The 19,288-nt window shown below is 45.2% G+C and overlaps 1 protein-coding gene across 6 annotated transcripts in view; it reads right to left on the minus strand.

Moving 5' to 3' along the window:
- The window catches only part of RNF144A (ring finger protein 144A), a 158,557-nt gene that overhangs the window by 76,849 nt on the left and 62,420 nt on the right, over positions 1-19,288 (minus strand). For 4 of the 6 annotated variants that reach the window (XR_008500001.2, XM_054474405.2, XM_054474403.2 and 1 more), the window contains one exon: positions 3,049-3,194. The exons of 1 other annotated variant lie outside the window; for it this stretch is intronic. Coding sequence is in view for 4 of the 5 variants with exons in the window: in XM_054474405.2 (XP_054330380.1) it covers positions 3,049-3,183 (135 nt within the window). In the remaining variant the exon portion in view is untranslated. Of the gene's footprint in view, positions 1-3,048; positions 3,195-9,886; positions 9,931-19,288 lie in introns of those variants that run through there. One more of the 6 variants, XM_063648997.1, reaches the window with a different exon arrangement.

Consider the following 19,288-nt stretch of genomic DNA (forward strand, 5'->3'; position numbering starts at 1 on the left):
TGTTCAGCTTTACATTTGACCTTCTAAAGTTAGATTTCACACTAATCCAAATGGAACAATTTAAGATATCTGGTAGTTCTCATCATCCCCAAGCTCCCAAGGCCTAGCACAGCACCTGGAATGTGTGCACAGGCTCCTGTGACCTCCAGAGAATCACAAAGAATCCACCAGGCGCCCTGCGAGCAAGGAAAGCCCCGGAGAACCTGCTTCAGGGGAGTTGCCATATTAGCAATTGCTAGGCAAGTCCCTTTCACACTGAAATACATTGAAGGAACACAGGTAAGTGGACAGTATGTCTCTGGCTGTGGATGTCTCGGTACATTCCTCCTGCTCTTGGGCACCCGGGATGCCTTGGTGGTGGGGGATGTGGACAAGGATGCGGTGTCCGTCATTAGCAAACCCACTGAACCACACAAATCATTTCTGAGTCCATCTCTTGAGATAAATGTTCTTCAGAAGACATTTAGGGAGAGCTGCCCAAACTCTGTTTTTATTCCTGCAGTTCTAAACCCAAACTTAGAAGCAAAATGAGAAAGAACTAGGCCTGCTGACTGCCTACCACATGACTTCACACATGTTCTTCCACTTGAACTTTGAGGTAAACTATTTTTATCTCCATTATACAGATGGGGTAAATGAGGCCTGCTCAGGGCAGAAATAGAGCTGGCATTTCAGCTCCAGGACACCTGACTCCAAATGCCATGCTTTTCCCTCCAGCCCCGGACTCCTTGAGATAAAGTTACTTCAGCACTCAACTGTAATTTTGTAATAACTGTTTTTTTAAGAGTACCTCCTTTCAGTCTTAGACAATTTTCTTCCTTCCCATGTCTGCACCCCCCAGAAAAGGACAGTTGCAACTCCTCTGGCCACAGACTCAGGGCTCCTCTCCATAGCCTGCCCCCAGCTTGGGGCGACCTGCAGCCCACACAGACAGGAAGGCATCACCAAAGCGACCAGGGCACCCCGACACCTCCTCCCTTCTCAATCTTCAACACACAGGTGCTTCCTTCTCTTCACGCTACAGCGAGCTACGGACAGAGGGGGAACTGTTTTCAACATTTTAAATTTTGGTAAATAGTTGTGAAAAAAAGTCACCGCAGTGTCACTGTTTTTTTGGTGTTTCCAGCAGCCTCTTTCAGAAAACACAGTGCTACCTTCTTCCTTCACATCCACTGACTTCGGTGAGGCTTTTGGTCTCAATTCGAGTGGCTTATTTGTTTTTACTACAATTCTCTAGAAATAGAAAACAAAGACAACAATAACAAAAATGAAGGCCTCAGCAAAAAGGCCAGGGAGAATGAACTATTTCAAGGGTAAGAACACAAGCTGTGGCCTCTGACAGCAGGCAGGCGACTGCAGAGACCAACCCATTCACGGTGTTAACAGGATGGAGATCAATCTCCCTCCTATCCTTCTCCATCTCAGAGCAATGTCAAAAGCAACTTCCTTTCCTCCAGGTTGCAGCTATCTTCCCGGTGCTTTAATGAGGCACATTTCTTGGATGGCAACTACAGTATTGAGATCAATACACTTCATTTCAATCCGTGAGCTTTTACTGATTAGCTCTTCTGGGTCCTGCACTAAACTAGGTGCTAGGTGGATATAGAATGGGCCAGAAATCCTTCTGCCCTTAAGAAAGGCTGAATCTAGTATAAACAAGAAACAGAAGACATAGACGTAAATGTTTGTAAAGCTCCCTCTCCTTAGCTATAAAACAAAGATAAAAATATTTGCTGTGCCTACATACCAAGGACATCATGAGGTGCAAATAAAACACAGTCTGAAAGCTATGCAAGAAAGATGAACGCATCAGTGTACAGGGTGGGAGAGACTGTTCGAGTGACAGATTATAATCCAGGCATTTGAAAAACCCACAGGGAAGCCGTCTACACCATCCACATACAACAGCAGTTAAATTCAGAAGCGACTTTTTTTTTTTTTAAGACAGTTTTTCATTTTTCTTTTCTGTACTTTTTAAAATGATAAACATTGTGTTTTATTTTTCAGCTTTTTCAGTTATAATTGATAAAGACTGTCCATTTTATACTTCAAGTGAACAATGTGAAGTTTTGATATTCATTTCTTGTATACGTGTATACATCGTAAATCCATCAAGCTAATTAAATATCCATCATCTCACAGTTACCAATTTGTGTGTGTGTAGTGAGAATACTTAAGATCTATCCTCACAGAAAATTTCAAGTATACAAAACAGTATGATTAACTATAATTATCATGCTGTACATTAGGTCTCTAGAACTTATTCAACCTGTATAACTGCAACTTCATACCCTTTGACCTACATCTCCCCATTCCCTGCAGACCCCGGGCAACTACCGTCCTACTTCCGGCTTCTATGCACTCATTTTCTTTTTTCATTCCTTGAACGGACAGAAAAAACAAGTAAAATTCAATGAGATTAACTAAAAGTAAACCTCACACATTCATTTATCTTTTCCGATAGATAAAATTTGGGATTTGAGTTTGACCCAAACCCCAAATTCTTGACTTAGAAGTCCCCATATTCATTAAGCCCCGAAGGATCATCTGGCCCCAAAAGAATGTTGGCTACATCATAACAAATATTAAATGTGATTTAAAAATATCTATATTCTAGTTTAGCACTAAGCCAGTGAAAGATGACACTGAGGACTGAATATTCTAGCTACACACAATCAATAGGTTAGCACTACCGTAACCTCAGACATGTGACTATTAAAATACATTTGATATAAGGTGTGGAAGCTTTTGCTGTCTAGCAAGGAGAACATGCGCTATGATAAGTTTCGTGAATTGTTATCACGAGCTTCTAAAATTCTGTTTAACTGACTGCTTTTGCACCACAAGCAACTGTAATGGAAATCTTCCACTCTGGGAGCCTGCCTGACTAACAGAATAATTCTTCCAAGAACTGTGTGAAGGCCTCAACAAGAAGACTCCACTGTCAGGCAAAATGCAGTCCAAAGGTTTGCCTAGTGTCTCTGCAAATGAAAGCAAAAAGCTCATCCTAAAATCACTGTAACACATATTGTATCCAAAAAGACCAACCAGAGTACAGAAGATGCATTGGCACTGGGCTATGGTTGTCATCTGCTCCACTGGGTACTCCCCAAGACAGAGCTTGCAAGACACCAGCGGGTCGAGGGCCAGGTCCCAGGTGGGCCGGTACCTTGCTGCGGTCATCGCAGAACAGTCTGAAACGAGAGAAGCACGGAAGGTCAGACCTCCCCACCCTTGACATCCACCTGCTCCGTGGCAGGGGTCTCCTGGCTGTAGATGGGACCCAGGGCAGTGGCCAACTGACTGCTGATGGGGCCTAGAGCATTTGGATGCTCTGATAATTTTTTTTTTTTTTTTTTTTTGAGATTGAGTCTCGCTCTGTCGTCCAGGTTGGAGTACAGTGGTGCGATCTCAGCTCACTGCAACCTCCGCCTCATGGGTTCAAGCGATTCTCTTGCCTCAGTCTCCCGAGTAGCTGGGATTACAGGCAAGTGCCACCACGCCAGGCTAATTTTTTGTATTTTTAGTAGAGATGGGGTTTCACCACGTTAGCCAGGATGGTCTCGATCTCCTGACCTCATGATCCGCCCACCTCGGTCTGCCAAGCTCCGAGAAATTTTAACCAGGGGTGCCTGCCTTGGGTCTGTGAGTGGCTCCCTTACCATTCTGATAGTAACTTTCATGTCTGCCCTCAAAACAGCAAACAACTCACCCACACACCCATCCTTCCCTCCCTCCCACTGATGTGCATTTTAATAAGACACCTGCCAACCAGACTCCTAACCCAGGGGGGCAAAACCTTAGTTAGCCATCTTGGAAGAGAAGCTTTTGCTAAAATACATATTGCTTGGATTTAACTGTTCTCCAGTGTTAAAGACGTGACGAATATGAGGACAAGCCTGGGTGGAAGGGTCAGAGCAGAAGGGTTTGGTGGGGGTGGTGAGGCTTGAGTTTTCAGGGCAGCTGGAAAGAAGGTAGACATCCAACAGAAGAAAGAAATGTCACAGCATCGTTCAGAAGACAGGGCACAAGGGCCACATGGAGAAGCAGAACCAATGCTGTGCTTTGTGATCACACAAAACTGCCCAAAACAGTTCCCTAACCACTCTCAGCCTCAGCTGGCTCATCCACACGAGGGGCTGATAATCCCCTCTCACAGAGGCGTTCTGAGGATGAAGGGAGCTCACATAAAGGGTCGGCCGCACACAGCAAGTGCTCAGGAAAATCCCTTCCTGCCTGTGATGGTTAATACTGAGCGCCAACTTGATTGGAATGAAGGATGCAAAGCATTGGTCCTGGGTGTGACTGTGAGGGTGCTGCGAAAGGAGATTAACATTGGAGTCAGTGGACTGGGAGAGGCCGACCCACCCTCAGCCAGGGTAGGCACCAGCTAATCAGCTGCCAGCGCAGCCGGAATAAAAAGCAGGCAGAAAAACGTGGGAAGACTAGACTGGCTGAAACTTCTGGCCTCTGTGTTTCTCCTGTGCTGGGCTTTCTGCCCTCGAACATCGGACTCCAAGTTCTTCAGCTTTGGGACTCCTGGACCTTGGACCACAGACTGAGGGCTGCACTTTCAGTTCCCTACCTCTGAGATTTTGGGACTTGGACTGGCTTCCTTGCTCCTCAGCTTGCAGATGGCCTATTGTGGGACCTCACGTTGTGATCGTGTGAGTCAATACCACCTAATAAACTCCCCTTTATATAAACATCTATCTTATTAGTTCTGTCCCTCTAGAGGACACCAACAAATACACTCCCCTTCCCCTGTGATGTCTCCTTCAGCCACAGCTTAGCAGACAGAGAGTTTGACGATACCGCTGTGCGCCACAGGTAGGTGTGGGACTTACTGTCATTTGAGTAGCTTATTCCCAGGTCAAGGAGCTGTCCTAACTTAAAAAAAAAAAAAATTACATCATCCCTTTCTCAAGTTTTATGACTCACACCTCACTGGGTGTCACTGAGCTAATATTTAGTTAGGAAAACCCACCTGGTGAATTCTACGTGGAAGGAGAAGGGAGAATTCACCCACCTGGTGAATTCTACATGGAGGGAGAATTCTACCAGGAGGGAGAAGACACATCTGGCCCAGAAGGAAGCACCTGCAGGATCCTGAAAGCTCACCCAGCAGATGGGGCCCAGTGACACATGACGAAGGACACGAGAGGCGGAAATGAGCCAGATTCGGGGAGGAGACCCTGACTATCAGAGCTCAAGCAACTGAGTGGGTGACTGAAGGCTGCCCGGGATCTGCACCGGGAATCCGCGCAGGCCTTCGGCGTCTAGGGCAGGAGTGGGCCGCAGCTGGAGGGGCCTCTTCCAAGGGCAGCTGATGCCTGCAAGTCACTCAGTCTAAAATACATGTGTCTTCCCTGTTACAAAAGGACTCTGACACAAATTCCTTTGGACTGGCTAGCACTTTCAAGATAGTTTAAACAAGCATCATGATTTGACCTCAAGCTGGTGGGTCCTGAGGAGTGAGATAATTGGAGGCGTCACACAGCTCTCTGGGGCTGCAGGGGGTACAAACATCAAGGCGTCCTCCCCAGGGTCATTTTCGTTTGGATCATTTCTCTACACCTTGAATTTTATGCTTATGCTTATGATTGTCATCACTTTCAATCTCTACATGGGTTTTTCTGGGTCCTAGGCTGACAGGCCGTGACTTTTTTCTTTTGATTTCTCTGTATCTTTTTTCTGCTTTAATACTTAATAATTTTTTTAAGTAGCATCTCTTAAAGTTCACTGGACAACATGATAATTATATTTTAAAATGTTAGCTGGCCCTAAATTGGATCACAAACCTTCACCCCAGGCACTCAGGCTTGGGGCAGGCTGCAGAAATCAGTCAGGGCTGGAAAAGTTTCAAGGGGGCAGTGGCTAGCAATTGGCTCCTCTGGCCTGGAGATTTGGGGAGAGCTTGTTTTTGACAATGTTGAAAAGGCACAGGGTACAAGTTCTGTCAGGCTGTTGGGGAAGTTGTAGGGTAAAGAGTTCACGCTTTGCAGTCAAGCAGACCTGGCTTCAAATTCCTTTTTTTTTGGCCACTTGGTTATGCTGATGTTGAAGAAATTACATAACTTAAATTTAACTTCTGTGAACTTAATTTTTGTTTTTGTTTTGTTTTGTTTTTTCCCTCTGTAAAGCCTATATAACCATCGCCACCCATGTAGACTTGGGAAGAGTGAGTGAGAAGTAAGAAGTAATATATTAGAATAATATGTCTAATATATAGATGCTAGGAGCTTGGTAAGTGGAAGTCATTAAGATATGTCAGGTTAACAAGCTTAGACTTTTACCTACATAGACAAAATGGATACAACAAGCTGTTGGGAAGAGATATCATAGGGTAAAATTAGTCATTTAGGAAGTTCAATCCAATGGAGAAAATTTTTAGAAGAATCAAACATCAAAACCTCCTAAAGCCTCCTCCCTTATTGTCAGCCATGGACTCTGCTCCCAGCCTGGACATCACCCGAGAACGCATTACCCAAGGGCAGAGCTTAACCGCTCCACAGAGGGCCCTGGAATCCCCGCCTCCACCCCGTGTGAACAGTTCCCTGCCCCACAAGCCAGTTACAGCCTCTGTCCTGGACCTCTGCCCTGCCCCATCGTGCTTGTTCCCAAGACAATTCTCTCTCCTTCCAGCTTCAGATCTGGGCTCCTTTTCCTGTTTACTGCCTCTCTGTTGTGACCCCCTGGCACGGCGTACAGGGTTCCATCTGTCTGACTTCCTTACTGCCTGGACTATGATTTCTATTTGGCCCCCAGTGGCTTCCCCTGCCCTGGGCACAGGTCAGCCCGTGGCCCTCACCTCCCACTTCCCCCGCCAGCCCCGTGAGCTGGATTTGAAGCAAGTCAAATCACCGTTTCCAGGAATCACATCACTATTCTTTCCCCAACAGAATACACAGTCTCTGAGTTGTGCTCAAAATCGTGATTCAAATGGTGACAACAACAGGATATATTTTACAGAAAAAAAAAGGGGTCTACATTGTCTAAACCCATCATGGATCTTCCCTACACACAGGATGGCCTTAATATGATTTTGCAAACAGTGAACAGCTGCGAACTTGCGATCAGATTGTGCTAAGAGAATCACAATGCACAATAAAAGAAAGCACAGTCTTTGTTTGACTAATGTGAATGTCAAGTTGTATGAAATGGCAAACTGTTTTAGGAACATCTGGTCAATTACAAGTATTATTCAATTTAAGCAATTCAAAATGTGCATAAGGCAATTTACTTATTAAGCATGACTGAGACTGTGCAAAGGATTGTCCTTGTGATGAAAGAGGTGTGGACACAAGGATGAGAGAGAGCTGGAAGAGAAAATAGTCCATTGTAGAGAGATTCGGCAGATTCGTGTAAGGTCCAAGGTGGTTATTTGGCCAAAACTATCCCATCTCTGAGCCCCAGGGCTATGGACCTCTGTAGGCCCCTATTCTTCCCACCTATTTTACTCCTTCAAAGCAAACCTGGGAAAGGTAGGCAGCTGCCAGCCAGTCATCATCCACCTCTTACTTTCATGCCTTCCTCCAGGAAGTCCCTGCTCTCCTCCAGTTGCCTGGGACCCTCTCATGTCTCCCCCGCAGCCTAACTCCCTTTTCCTTCTTTACCCCTTCTCCACACCCTACAAACCCTTCACACCCAGCATCAGTCCTGGTGCTGTGTGACATCTCCTCTGATTTCTCACGTCTCTCAGCTGTCTTCCTTTTCTCTGGGTCTCCACTGTATGTGGTCCACAAGGCTTCTCGAGCAGCGCTCTCTGAACACCAGCGTCAGCATCACCTGAGAACTTGCTGGAATGTAACTGGTTGGGCTCCAACCCAGACTCATTAAAACAGAAACTCTGGGGAGGTGGGTGGGGCGGCACAGTGATCTGTTTCCGTGAGCCTGGCAGGGACTGTGATGCACAAGGAAGCCCGAGAACCACTGGTCAGTATCATTCCACTCAACAGCATTTCCGCCCAAGTCCAACTGACTCAAGTCTGCGTGGGTTGAAGCCCACCAAGTGCACCGTTCTTCAACAATACCAACACTCAGCTGTCGTGTCTACAAGGCCCTGGGCTAGACTCTCATCGTAACTCCCATTTCTTCTGGGTAAGTGTGGCTTTGGAGGTCTACCATGTCACCAGTCTTTCTGGGCAAGTGTGGCCTTCAAAGTCTGACATATGTGTGAATTTATCTCCCCAACTTGATGATACATTATTCAAGGGTAGGAACTACGTTCTAGCCTTCTGGACAGTGGTCACAGCAGCTATTCCATAATTATAACAACAATCATATATATATATGTGTGTGTGTATATATATATATATGTAAGAGAGAGACTGTTAAATGTACACCAGACATTGTATTCACTATTTGCATATACTACTTCATTTCTCTGCACAATGACTCTGAGATTTGATAGTTTGCTATTATTCAAATTTTACCAATGAGTAAACCAAGGTTCGGAGAGGATTAGGGTAACCTGCACAAACATACAGGGCTATTTAGTCACAGTCTGTGTGGCCCTAAGACACAGCCATTTACTGTGCTAAACCTCCTCTGTATATCCTCGTCAGCTGAATGAGATGGAGCCTTTTGGATTTGTAGAGATATAAGACAAACCAACTTCAGTTTTGCTTCTGAGCTTCCTGGGCTTAACTTGAGCAAGTACAGATTGGCGGTGGCTGGGAAAAGCTACATCTTCATAATATGGAGCTGTCAGCAGCAGCAGAAATTGGAGAATTGTGGCTGAGTAGAAAGTTGGCTGTAAAAGAGTTGGCTTATTCGAGTGTATGGCTTCATGACGCTTTAGGAAAGTACTTGGACGCTGTCTCCTCCCAAGCAGATGATGCCCACTCAATGATAAAAACTTAACTATTTCCAGCAATCACACTCCTAGTTTCCCAGCTAATGTGAAAACTTATGTTCACATGAAAACCTGCACATGCATGCTTACAGCAGCGCAGCTGTAACTGCCAAAACTTGGAAACAACCGAGCTGTCTGTCAGTAGGTGAATGGGTAAACTACGGTATATCCAGGCAGTGGAATATTATTTGGCACTGAAAAAATAAGTCATCCAGCCAAGAAAAGACATGGAAGAAATTTAAAGGCATATTACTACATGCAAGAACCCAATCTGAAAAGGCTACACACATATGATCTCAACTCTAGGGCATTCTGGAAAAGACAAAACTGTAAGGACAATAAAAAGATCAGTGGTTGCCAGGGATCATGGAGAGGAAGGGATGATCGGGCAGAGCACAGAGAGTATTTAGGGGAGAGCAACTATTCAGCATGAAGCGTAATGGTGATTACATGTCATTATCCACCTGTCAAAGGCCACAGAATGTGCAACACTAAGGGTGAGTAAAACCTAGCGTAAACTATGGACCAAACTTTACCCCCCTGGCAAATTTGTATGTAGAAGCCCAAACCCCCATTGGGACTATATTTGGAGATTTAGCACATCTAGAAGTCTATATATCTATATCTATGTGTGTGTGTGTATGAGTGTGTGTGTGTGCAGCAATCTCTCTCTCTATAGATATACAGCAATATATATAATATATATCATATATATTATATAATATGTTATATATTATATATGTTATATTATATAATATATATTATACATGTTATATAATATATATTATATATGTTATATTATGTATTATATATATAGCTGTGTGTGTGTGTGTGTGTGTGTGTATAAATATATATAGTCTTAGGAAGGAATTAAGGTTAAATTAAGGATAAATGAGCTCATAAGGGTGGGACCATAATCCAATAGGACTGGAGTTACAGGAAGAGGACGAGAGAGCGCCCATGCTCTTTCTTGGCCATGTGAGGACACACAAGAAGGCAGCCTCTGTAAAGCCAGGGGGATGTCCTCACCAGAACTCAAGCACGCTGGCACCCTCCTCTCAGACTTCCAGCCTCCAGAACTGCAAGAAAATAAATTTGTGTTGTTTCAGCCCCGTGGTCAATGGTATTCTGTTACAGCAGCCCCAACTGACTACCACAGGAAATTACCAACCCTGGGAGAGAATGCTGATCAATGTACATTCATTCATGGTAACAAATGTGCCACTGTGGTATGGGATGTTAATAGCTAATTGTGTGTATGTGGGGATGGGTGTATGGAAACTCTGTATTATCTGTTCAGTTTGGTTTGAACCTAAAAGTGTTGTAAAAAAATAAGGTCTTTTTTCTTCTTTTTTTTTTAAGAAAAGGGTATCTACTGTATGATTCTAATTATATGACATTCCAGAAAAGGCAAAACCCTAGTCAGCAAACACATCAGTGGTTACTGGTGGCTTGGGGAGGGCTGGGAGAGCAGAGGAGGCTTTAATGGGTGAGTACAGGGCATTTTCAGGGCAATAAAACTATTCTATATGATACTGCAATAATAGATATGTGACATTCTGCACTTATCAAAACCCATAAAACAGAACTTTACAAAGGGTGATCCTTAATGCATGCAATTTAAAAAAAAATCATTGAGGAGGTCAGGGGCATGGCAGGATGGAATGCAGACTGTAACAAAGGTTCCACCTGTATTAAAAGCGGGTGGGGGAAAGGTGCTGACCAGAATGATTTCCGGAATGGGCCGAACCTGTAATAATAATGGCCAAGTTCATAAGCACTGCTCTCCAAGTGACGAAGCTGCCTGCTGCAGGGCATGAGTTAACAGTTCTGAAGCCACTATCCCTTTACACTGGAATGGAACAAATAAGGAAAGGGATGGTAGACAGTGGGATCCAGGTTTCTCACTGTTGGAGTGGAAGGTCTCAGATAAGCAAGCGTGGTCATGGAATAGAGTTGGCCTCATCAGTAGGAACTCATGTTTAGCTTAATATAGATTCAGGTGGCTACATAAAGAAATATGTGTAGATTTATGTGCACACACTGGTTAGTGTACATACATGTTTCCTTGTTCTAGCAGCTGACAGGGCACAGAAGGAATGACATTCCAGTTTGCAACAAGCACATCTAGTGCCCAGATCTTGATTCTAACACAATGTTCCAGTTACCAAAACTAGGGTTCACTGGACAAACAGCTGATTCTAGGACTGGGGCAGGACATTCGAGTTCAGCTGGAGGATGTCCAAACAGTATAGGAGACAACTGAAAAAGCTCCCAGTGGCTGTAGCTGAAAAAAACAGAGCAACAGAGTAGCATGAATTATCGCCCAGAATAGAAAATATATACCCATAGCCCATACTCACATAAATCAATGAGGGAAAAGACACATCTCTCACACAGAAAAATTCCACATAATTTTCGTAGATGCTACACCCTCAAGGAGGTGGAGCCTAACTCCTCATTCTGAAGTGGGCTATAGAGAACGACTTCCTTCCAAAGAGTGTAGTTTAGAAAAGGGTGGAAAAAGGAGCTCACACATGTGAAAAGGACAAACGCTGCCTCAGTGAGGTGACCCCGACGGCATCGGGGTGACTGTGTATATGGATGGTGTTGACAGTGACCACACCCCTCACCCCCACCAGGATGTGATGAAGTTTCACCTCTAAGGTCTTCCTCTCAAAACCAGTAACCCCTGTCTTCTTAAGAGAAGAGCATCAAATAAATCCCAATTCAAGAATATTCTACAAAATTCCTAACCAAAAACTGTCAAAGTCTTCAATGGAAGCCTGAGAAACTGTCCCAGTGCAGAGGAATCTAAGGAGACAAGACCCCTAAATGCAATGAGAGAACTTGGAACAGAAGAAGGACACTGGGTAAAAACTCAAGAAACTGGAATGAAGAGGGCACTTGAGTTGATAAGCACGTAACAGTACTGGTTTAATATTGTGACAAATGTACTAAACTAATGCAAGACATTAACAGGAGAAGCTGGGCATGAGGTTTATGGGAACTCTCTGTACTACCTGCGTCATTTTCTAAATCTAAATCCATATCGGTCCATCTAAATCTGTATCTAAAACTAAATCTGTAAATCTAAATCTAAAGTGCCCTAAAATAAAAGTTTATTTTTAAACGAAACACTTTGACACTAAAAATCTGAGAAACACTAAATTAAATATAGTTAAACGGATTAGTTCGCTTATTTTTCAGCATTTTAAACTTCTTGTGGTTTTTGGTATGCTAATGAATACCATCACAGTCCAAGAAAGGTACACAGAAGGGCCCAAGGAGCCCATAAAACACTTTTTCAAGCACTACTGCACAGCATTAAAGCTTCGTAAGAAATACAAAAAAAGAAAGAGAGCTGCTCTTAGCCATTTCAATATAACCAATTTCCCTAAATTAAGATTTTGCAGGAGTACAGAGAAGAACATACACAATCAACAAGGAAGAACCCACGGGCCAGAGAAAGGGCGCCCACCTTCTGAGCACTGGGCCAGATGGAGACAGATTCACTAGAGAAACAGCCACAGACTGGCACCAAGTGGAGGTCGTGGGTGCTTTCTACTTTCTACCTTCACCTACATCTGCAGGTGAGGGTGAAGGGTCAGCCATTGGGAGCACCTCAACTGCAGAGGACAGCATCCATAATTGGACACTAAAATATACAGGGTAAGTGAGCAGAAAGTCTACTTACATGGAACTGTTTTCTTTCGTAGACCAGGCGACCTCCACGCAGAGCCCTGTGCTTCTCCCTCTACCCCATCAGAGCATTCTTAAGTCTGTATGTCTCCCAGCAGCACCAGAGAGGGGACAGAATTGTGATCTGACAGGGAGACATACACACACACACCCCAGAAACCCTGCTGAAAATGACCTTAGGGAAGCATCCAACACTGCCCCGGGTGTGGCCCCGAGACACCTCCTTCCTGGCCCCCCAGATCTGCAGACCAGCTTCTGGAGGCAGCCTCTCTTGCAGGCCACCTGGCTTGGAAAACAATTGCTATTCATGGCAGGAAACTCATTCTTTATTTCTAAGACCAAAACAGTTGATGCAGCCATTCCCCAGAGTGCTGATAAAACACCCCACACACAAACTTAAACGTTTCTCGGTGGCTGCAACCTCATGGCCGGTTTCCCACAGAGGACCCAGACGCAGCCACGCGTTCTGACCCCCATCTGGGAATGAGATGCAGAGGAAGACACAAAGGGCCTATTATTTCAACACTAATGTATTTGCCCAGATAAACATTACACTTCGGCTACCAGAGAGCAATGCTGTCAAAATCAAACATCAACTCATTAAATTCTAGAGTTGAAGGGGGGATGTTTGGATCATCCCTCCTTCTTTTTAGAGATAATCCCCTCATTCTGAGCTGTTTAGGGATTTGCTAAGAAGTCACAGCAACCCTGCCCCTCACCCCAACCCCACTTCCTTCTATCAGATAATGAACTACCCTTAATGTTTTATTGTAAAACTTTTGCTAGGGACATAGTCATTCTCTCTCTCTGTCCCTCTCTGTCAGACAGAACACAAAGAAAAAGCAGCAGGAGATACATATATGGACATCTATGATAAACCTTGAATAGCAGTGGGCCACCGGGTTCCCTGCCCTGAAGTGATCTTAATCACACTCTGTTAAACAAAGAGCCACTGTGGGGTGTGGGAGACTCGTCTGTTTGGTCATCTGCAGTTTCTTCAGTTCCTTCAGGTCAGTACTTGCTGATCTTCAGGGTGGCTTAGGAACAGGCCCCTGGCCAGCTCAACAAGGGGGCAGGCCGGGCACAATGGCTGTCTCCTTCAAGTCCCCAAACAGAAACCTTGTTGCTAAGCAACAAGCCTGGGAAATTTCTGGGTTTGCAGCTTGTCAATCCCTTGAGCTAATGGAAGAAGACATAATGGAGGTAATGGAGTAGGGAGGAGGAAATCGGGTGGAAATGGGCCTCCATAAGCTTTAAAAAAAAAAAATCTGGGTTTTATTGCAAGCTTTGGGAATGACTGACCATGTGACCCTGAGGCTGTCACTGTACCTTCATGGAACAGTGGCCTCATCTGTAACCCGAGGATGCTGGCTGGGACAGCTGGCTTCCGGGAGTCCTCTAAGTCATCCTTTGTCTAAACCTGTGCAGCCTTCACTCATTCTGCCCACGTGAAAACCTGTAGACTCTGCTCATCAGTGAGAGGCCTCTTCCACACAGGTAGGAGAACTGATCTCAAAGTAAGAGAGTGATAAAGATAAAACATGTGGCCGGGCGCGGTGGCTCACGCCTGTAATCCCAGCACTTTGGGAGGCCGAGGTGGGCAGATCATGAGGTCAGGAGATCGAGACCACCCTGGCTAACACAGTGAAACCCCACCTCTACTAAAAATGCAAAAAAACTAGCCGGGTGTGGTGGTGCGCACATGCAGTCCCAGCTACTAGGGAGGCTGAGGCAGGAGAATGGCGTGAACCCAGGAGGTGGAGCTGTGGCTCAAGTTGTGTTCCGTCTATTAAATCATCTAAACCTTCCACATCCACCTTCCCAAGAACTCACCTGCAGTTCCAACTCCAGAGGTTCCTCCATCCCTTATTCCAACATTTACAAGCCCCTAATCCTTCCACTTACTCATTATCAGTTATTGAGCAAACCAGAATTAGGTTCCTAGAAAGTTCTAAATACTATTCTAGAGAAGAGATTACAAAAGCCAACCAGGGCAGAATGGCCACCAAGGGAGCACTGTCTAATAATAATAATCAAAGCCCTTTTTCCCTAAAGCAGCTGCCTTTGACGATCTTCTCATTGTTAAAAAAAAAGAGTGGGGGAGGGAGATGAATTAAAACATGCAAAATGACACTAAATCTGTTCAAAGAAACCAGGGGGAGTCCCGCGGAATCACCTTTCATTTATCAGTATTAGGCCACGGCTTTATTTGACCACCTGCCCAGAAAATTATGTATTTCAAATACATAGAGAAGATTTCCTGTTCCACCAAGTCCTGTATTTCTTATGTGAAGTTTATTTTGATTTTCTCTTTGCTTTCTAGCAACTGGTCAGTGAACAGAAGAGAGCATGGGAAACACTGAATGAGAGGAATAAACTAACACAATGAACTCTATAGGGTTATAACAGCTGCTTTACACTTCCAGTGAGGGAGGCAAACATATCTGCAGACTCTGGAGACAAAACCCAGTGGGATGCGCGAGTGGACCCCATGCATGGTCTGAAATAACAAAGAGAGGAAAATGATCCTGGCCTTGGGTGCTAGAGGCACCCTTGCATGTCAGGACCACATTAAATCCTAAAGGCTGGGAGTATTCAGGATCTGCATCATCAGGAAAAGATAAATACACTTATGCACTCCTATTTTCCCAATGTATAGCAATGCTGTTAAGATGAATAAAACATGAGTTAAAAGTAAATAGTTATTCCCACATGCTACAACAAAAGGCAGAGATATCCTTCCAATCATTCAGGAAACTTGGGGCCGGGTGCAGTAGCTCACGCCTGTAATTCCAGCACTTTGGGAGGCCGAGGCGGGTGGATCATGAGGTCAGGAGTTCGAGACCAGCCTGGCCAACATGGTGAAACCCCGTCTCTACTAAAACTACAAAAATTAGCCAGATGTGGTGGCGGGAGCCTGTAATCCCAGCTATTCGGGAGGCTGAGGCAGAAGAATTGCTTGAACCCAGGAGGCAGAGGTTGCAGTGAGCTGAGATTGCACCACTGCACTCCAGCCTGAATGGCAGAGCAAGACTACTTCTTGGAAAAAAAAAAGGAAAAGAAAAAAGAAACTTGGTTCCAGGCAGTGCTCTCCTTGCTGGAAATGTGAACAGCGAACAGAATAGGCAGATATTTCCACCCTCGAGAAACTTACACTCTAGCGGGGAGACAGAAAATAAATAGATAAATCAGTAAGATACACAGCTTGTGAACTATGCAGGCTCAGTGGAAAAATGAGGCAGGGAGAGGGAGTTGGGGCTGAGACTGTGCACTGAGCACCCCGATGCACCAGAAAAATGCAGAGCACAGTGGCCCATTAGGAGGTGACTGCAACCATCCACGGACAAGATGGGGATTGTCCAACATGGCCCAATGACAAATAGGGCTGATGGCAAGTAGTCATATTCTGGATATACTCTGAAAAAGAAGCTGCTCAGAATGCGCAGTTTCAATATCGGTGCGGGAGAAACAGGAGTCAAGGGTGTCTCCAAGGCTTCTGCCCTACATAGGCAGTAGGACGGAGCTGCCATCAGAGATGTCTGGGGAGGAGCATGTCTGTGGTGATGTCAGGAGGGTCACCACCATTTGCTTGCATGCCTTTGGGAACACCGAGTCCCCCTGAGCCTCACCTCTCCTTTGCTATAAGGTAGACAGACACAGTGGGGGCCCACACAGGAGGATTCCGGTACAAGGCTCACAAACAGTCAGGAAGCTCCTGCCAGAAATCCTCCAGGAGAGTGGGTGAGAGGTCAGGACCAAAGCAATGGACTGCAGCCACCTGAATCCTGAAAATGTCACTTAAGATCTGCATAAGAATAAGTAGCCCTCTAGCATCATCTGCCATCAGAAAGGAAGAAGAGACAGGACTAGCGATTTAGGCTCCATCCAGTGACAGGATGGCCAGAGGCGTGATGCTGACTGTAAACCTCACTACCAGATAAAAAGGCTGTAGGGCAAGTCAGCCCTGTCTCCTCTTAGAACCTGAGCTCATAGAGATCCACAGTCCCCCAGGGATTGTTCTAGAAAGATAACAGCGTGGAACCAGGGAGAGGGCCCAGGGCACATACACAGCTTCCAGAAGACTTCTTGTAGAAAAGAAAACTGGAGCCTTTAAATTCCCCTTCTACCACTTAAAGCATGCCAAACAGCTCACACTAGGAAGGAGACTTGCAAACACTGTGTCCTCCTGGTAAGGCAGACGGTATCTTTAGCAAAGGAAGCAGTAATATCTGACAGCCAGCAGCACAAGCATGGCAGAGGCCACCAAATACCATTGAAGAACACATGGGGTATTCATGGACCTGGAAACTGTAGCACCTCTAGGACAAAAGCCTTTCCTCGGCTCTCTGCAGATTCTTATTTCTACCTTTAGGTACAGCCAGAGCTCACTGGGAATGACAAGCAAATCATAAGCCACTAGGCAGAAGCTGTGGCATTCCATTTCACAGGGCCTCAGCTATTTTCCAATGTACTAAAGGTGTGAGAATGATGAAAAGATCCCTCTTTTTAGAAAACAAGCACAGAAACCTGAAGAATCCCAATGTTACTGCAGCAGGAAGATGACTGTGATAATAATGTCACCAAGTTTGATGTTCTCCAAAGCACACTGGCCCAGGATCCATGAAGTTGCCACTTTCTCAATCGTCTGATTGCTACAGACACGGCCAGGGCTCTCACCACTCTCTCCCTTGTCCCTATCCCTTTTACCCCACAGCCGTTCTCTGACATACTTGACATCAGCTTATGTATTTGTTATTTCTTCCCCGAAGGAAAAATGTTAAGTTGCATCAGGGAGTCAGTCTTATCATCCAACTGTTTACAAAATCTATTCAAATACAAATAATTGCTATAGTTTGTCATTTTCTTTATTGCCTAGTTATCTAGGAAGAAAAAAATACTAGCGTGAATCAGGCAATGCCTCCTTCCTTGGTGTGAAGAGGGTAATTCCTCTTCAACAACCATGGAGCCAAGTAAATGTGATGGGCGCTCTCCCTCCATTGATAAAATAAAGAAGTTCCCATGTACCTAATGCACCCATCTTCTGATCAAGTAATGACACACAGCACATTGCAACACACTTACGAGTAGCTGCAAGGTTTACTAATATCTCTATTCTGTATTCTACTTTATATTTTGCCACTCATGTGAAGTCAATGATAAGATTTGACTCTGTGTCCCCACCCAAATCTTATCTCGAATTGTAATCCCCAGTTCATCTGTCCATGAACAGACCTGGTGGGAGGTGACTGGATCATGGGGGCAGTCTCACGAGATCCGATGGTTTTAAAAGTGGCAGTTTCCCCTGTGTGCTCTCTCTCTCCTGCCACCTTGTGAAGAAGGTGTCTGCTTCCCTTTTGCCTTCTGCCATGATTGTAAGTTTCCTGAGACCTCCCCAGCCTCATGGGGAACTGTGAATCAACTAAATCTTTTTTCTTCATAAATTACCCCGTCCCAGGTAGTATCTTTATAGCAGTGTGAAAACAGACTAATACAGACAATTGGTACCAGGAATGGCATACTGCTATGAAGATAACCTGGAAATGTGGAAGCAACTTTAGAACTGGGTAACAGGCAGAGCTGGGACAGTTTGGAGGGCTCAGAATAAGACAGGAAGATGTGGGAAAGTTTGGAACTTCCTAGAGACTTGTTGAATGGTTTTGACCAACATGCTGACAGTGATATGGACAATGAAGTTCAGGCTGAGGTGGTCTCAGATGGAAATGAGGAACTTAATGGGAACTGGAGCAAAGGTCACTCTTGCTATGCTTTAGTAAAGAGACTGGTGGCATTTTCCCCCTGCCCTAGAGATCTGTGGAACGTTGAAATTGAGAGAGATAATTTAAGGTATCTGGCAGAGGAAATTTCTAAGCAGCAAAGCATCGAGATGTGACCTGGCTTTTCCTGAAAGCACACAGTTATATGCATTCACAAAGAGATGATATGAAATTAAAACTTATGTTGTTTTTTTTTTAAAAAAGCAGAGATAAAAGTTTAGAAAATGTGCAGCCTGACCATGCAGTAAAAAAGAAAAACCCATTTTCTGGGGAGAAATTCAAGCCAGCTGCAGAAATTTGCATAAATAACAAGGAGCCGAATGTTAATCACTAAGACAATGGGGGAAAATGTCTCCAGGTCATTTCACAGATCTTCAAGGCAACCCCTCCCACCACAGGCCTGGAGGTGTAGAAGGAAAAGATGGTTTTGTGGGCCAGGCCCAGGCCTCAGCTGCTCTGTGCAGCCTTGGGGCATGGCACCCTGGGTTCCAGCTGCTACAGCTGTGGCTAAAAGAGGCCAATGTACAGCTCAGGCCATTGCTTCAGAGGGTGCAAGCCCTAAGCCATGGCAGCTTCCACATGGTGTTGGGTCTGTGGGTGCACATAAGGCAAGAGTTAAGCTTAGGAAGCCTCCACCTCGATTTCAGAGGATGTATGGAATTGCTTGGATGTCCAGGCAGAAGTCTGCTGCAGGCCAGAGCCTTCATGGAGAACCTCCATGGGCAGTGTGGAAGGGAAAGGTGGGACTGGAGTCCCCACACAGAGTCCCACTGGGGCACTGCCTAGTGGAGCTGTGAGAAGAGGGCCACTGTCCTCCAGACCACAGAAAAGTAGATCCACCAACAGCTTGCACTGGGCACCTGGAAAAGCTGCAGGCACTCAATGCCAGCCTGTGAAAGCAGCTGCAGGGGCAGAGCTGCCCAAGGCTGTGAGAGCCTACCCCTTGCATCACCAT

This window comes from Pongo pygmaeus, chromosome 12, assembly GCF_028885625.2.
Source record: "Pongo pygmaeus isolate AG05252 chromosome 12, NHGRI_mPonPyg2-v2.0_pri, whole genome shotgun sequence".
In the NCBI taxonomy this organism is placed as follows: Eukaryota; Metazoa; Chordata; class Mammalia; order Primates; family Hominidae; genus Pongo; species Pongo pygmaeus.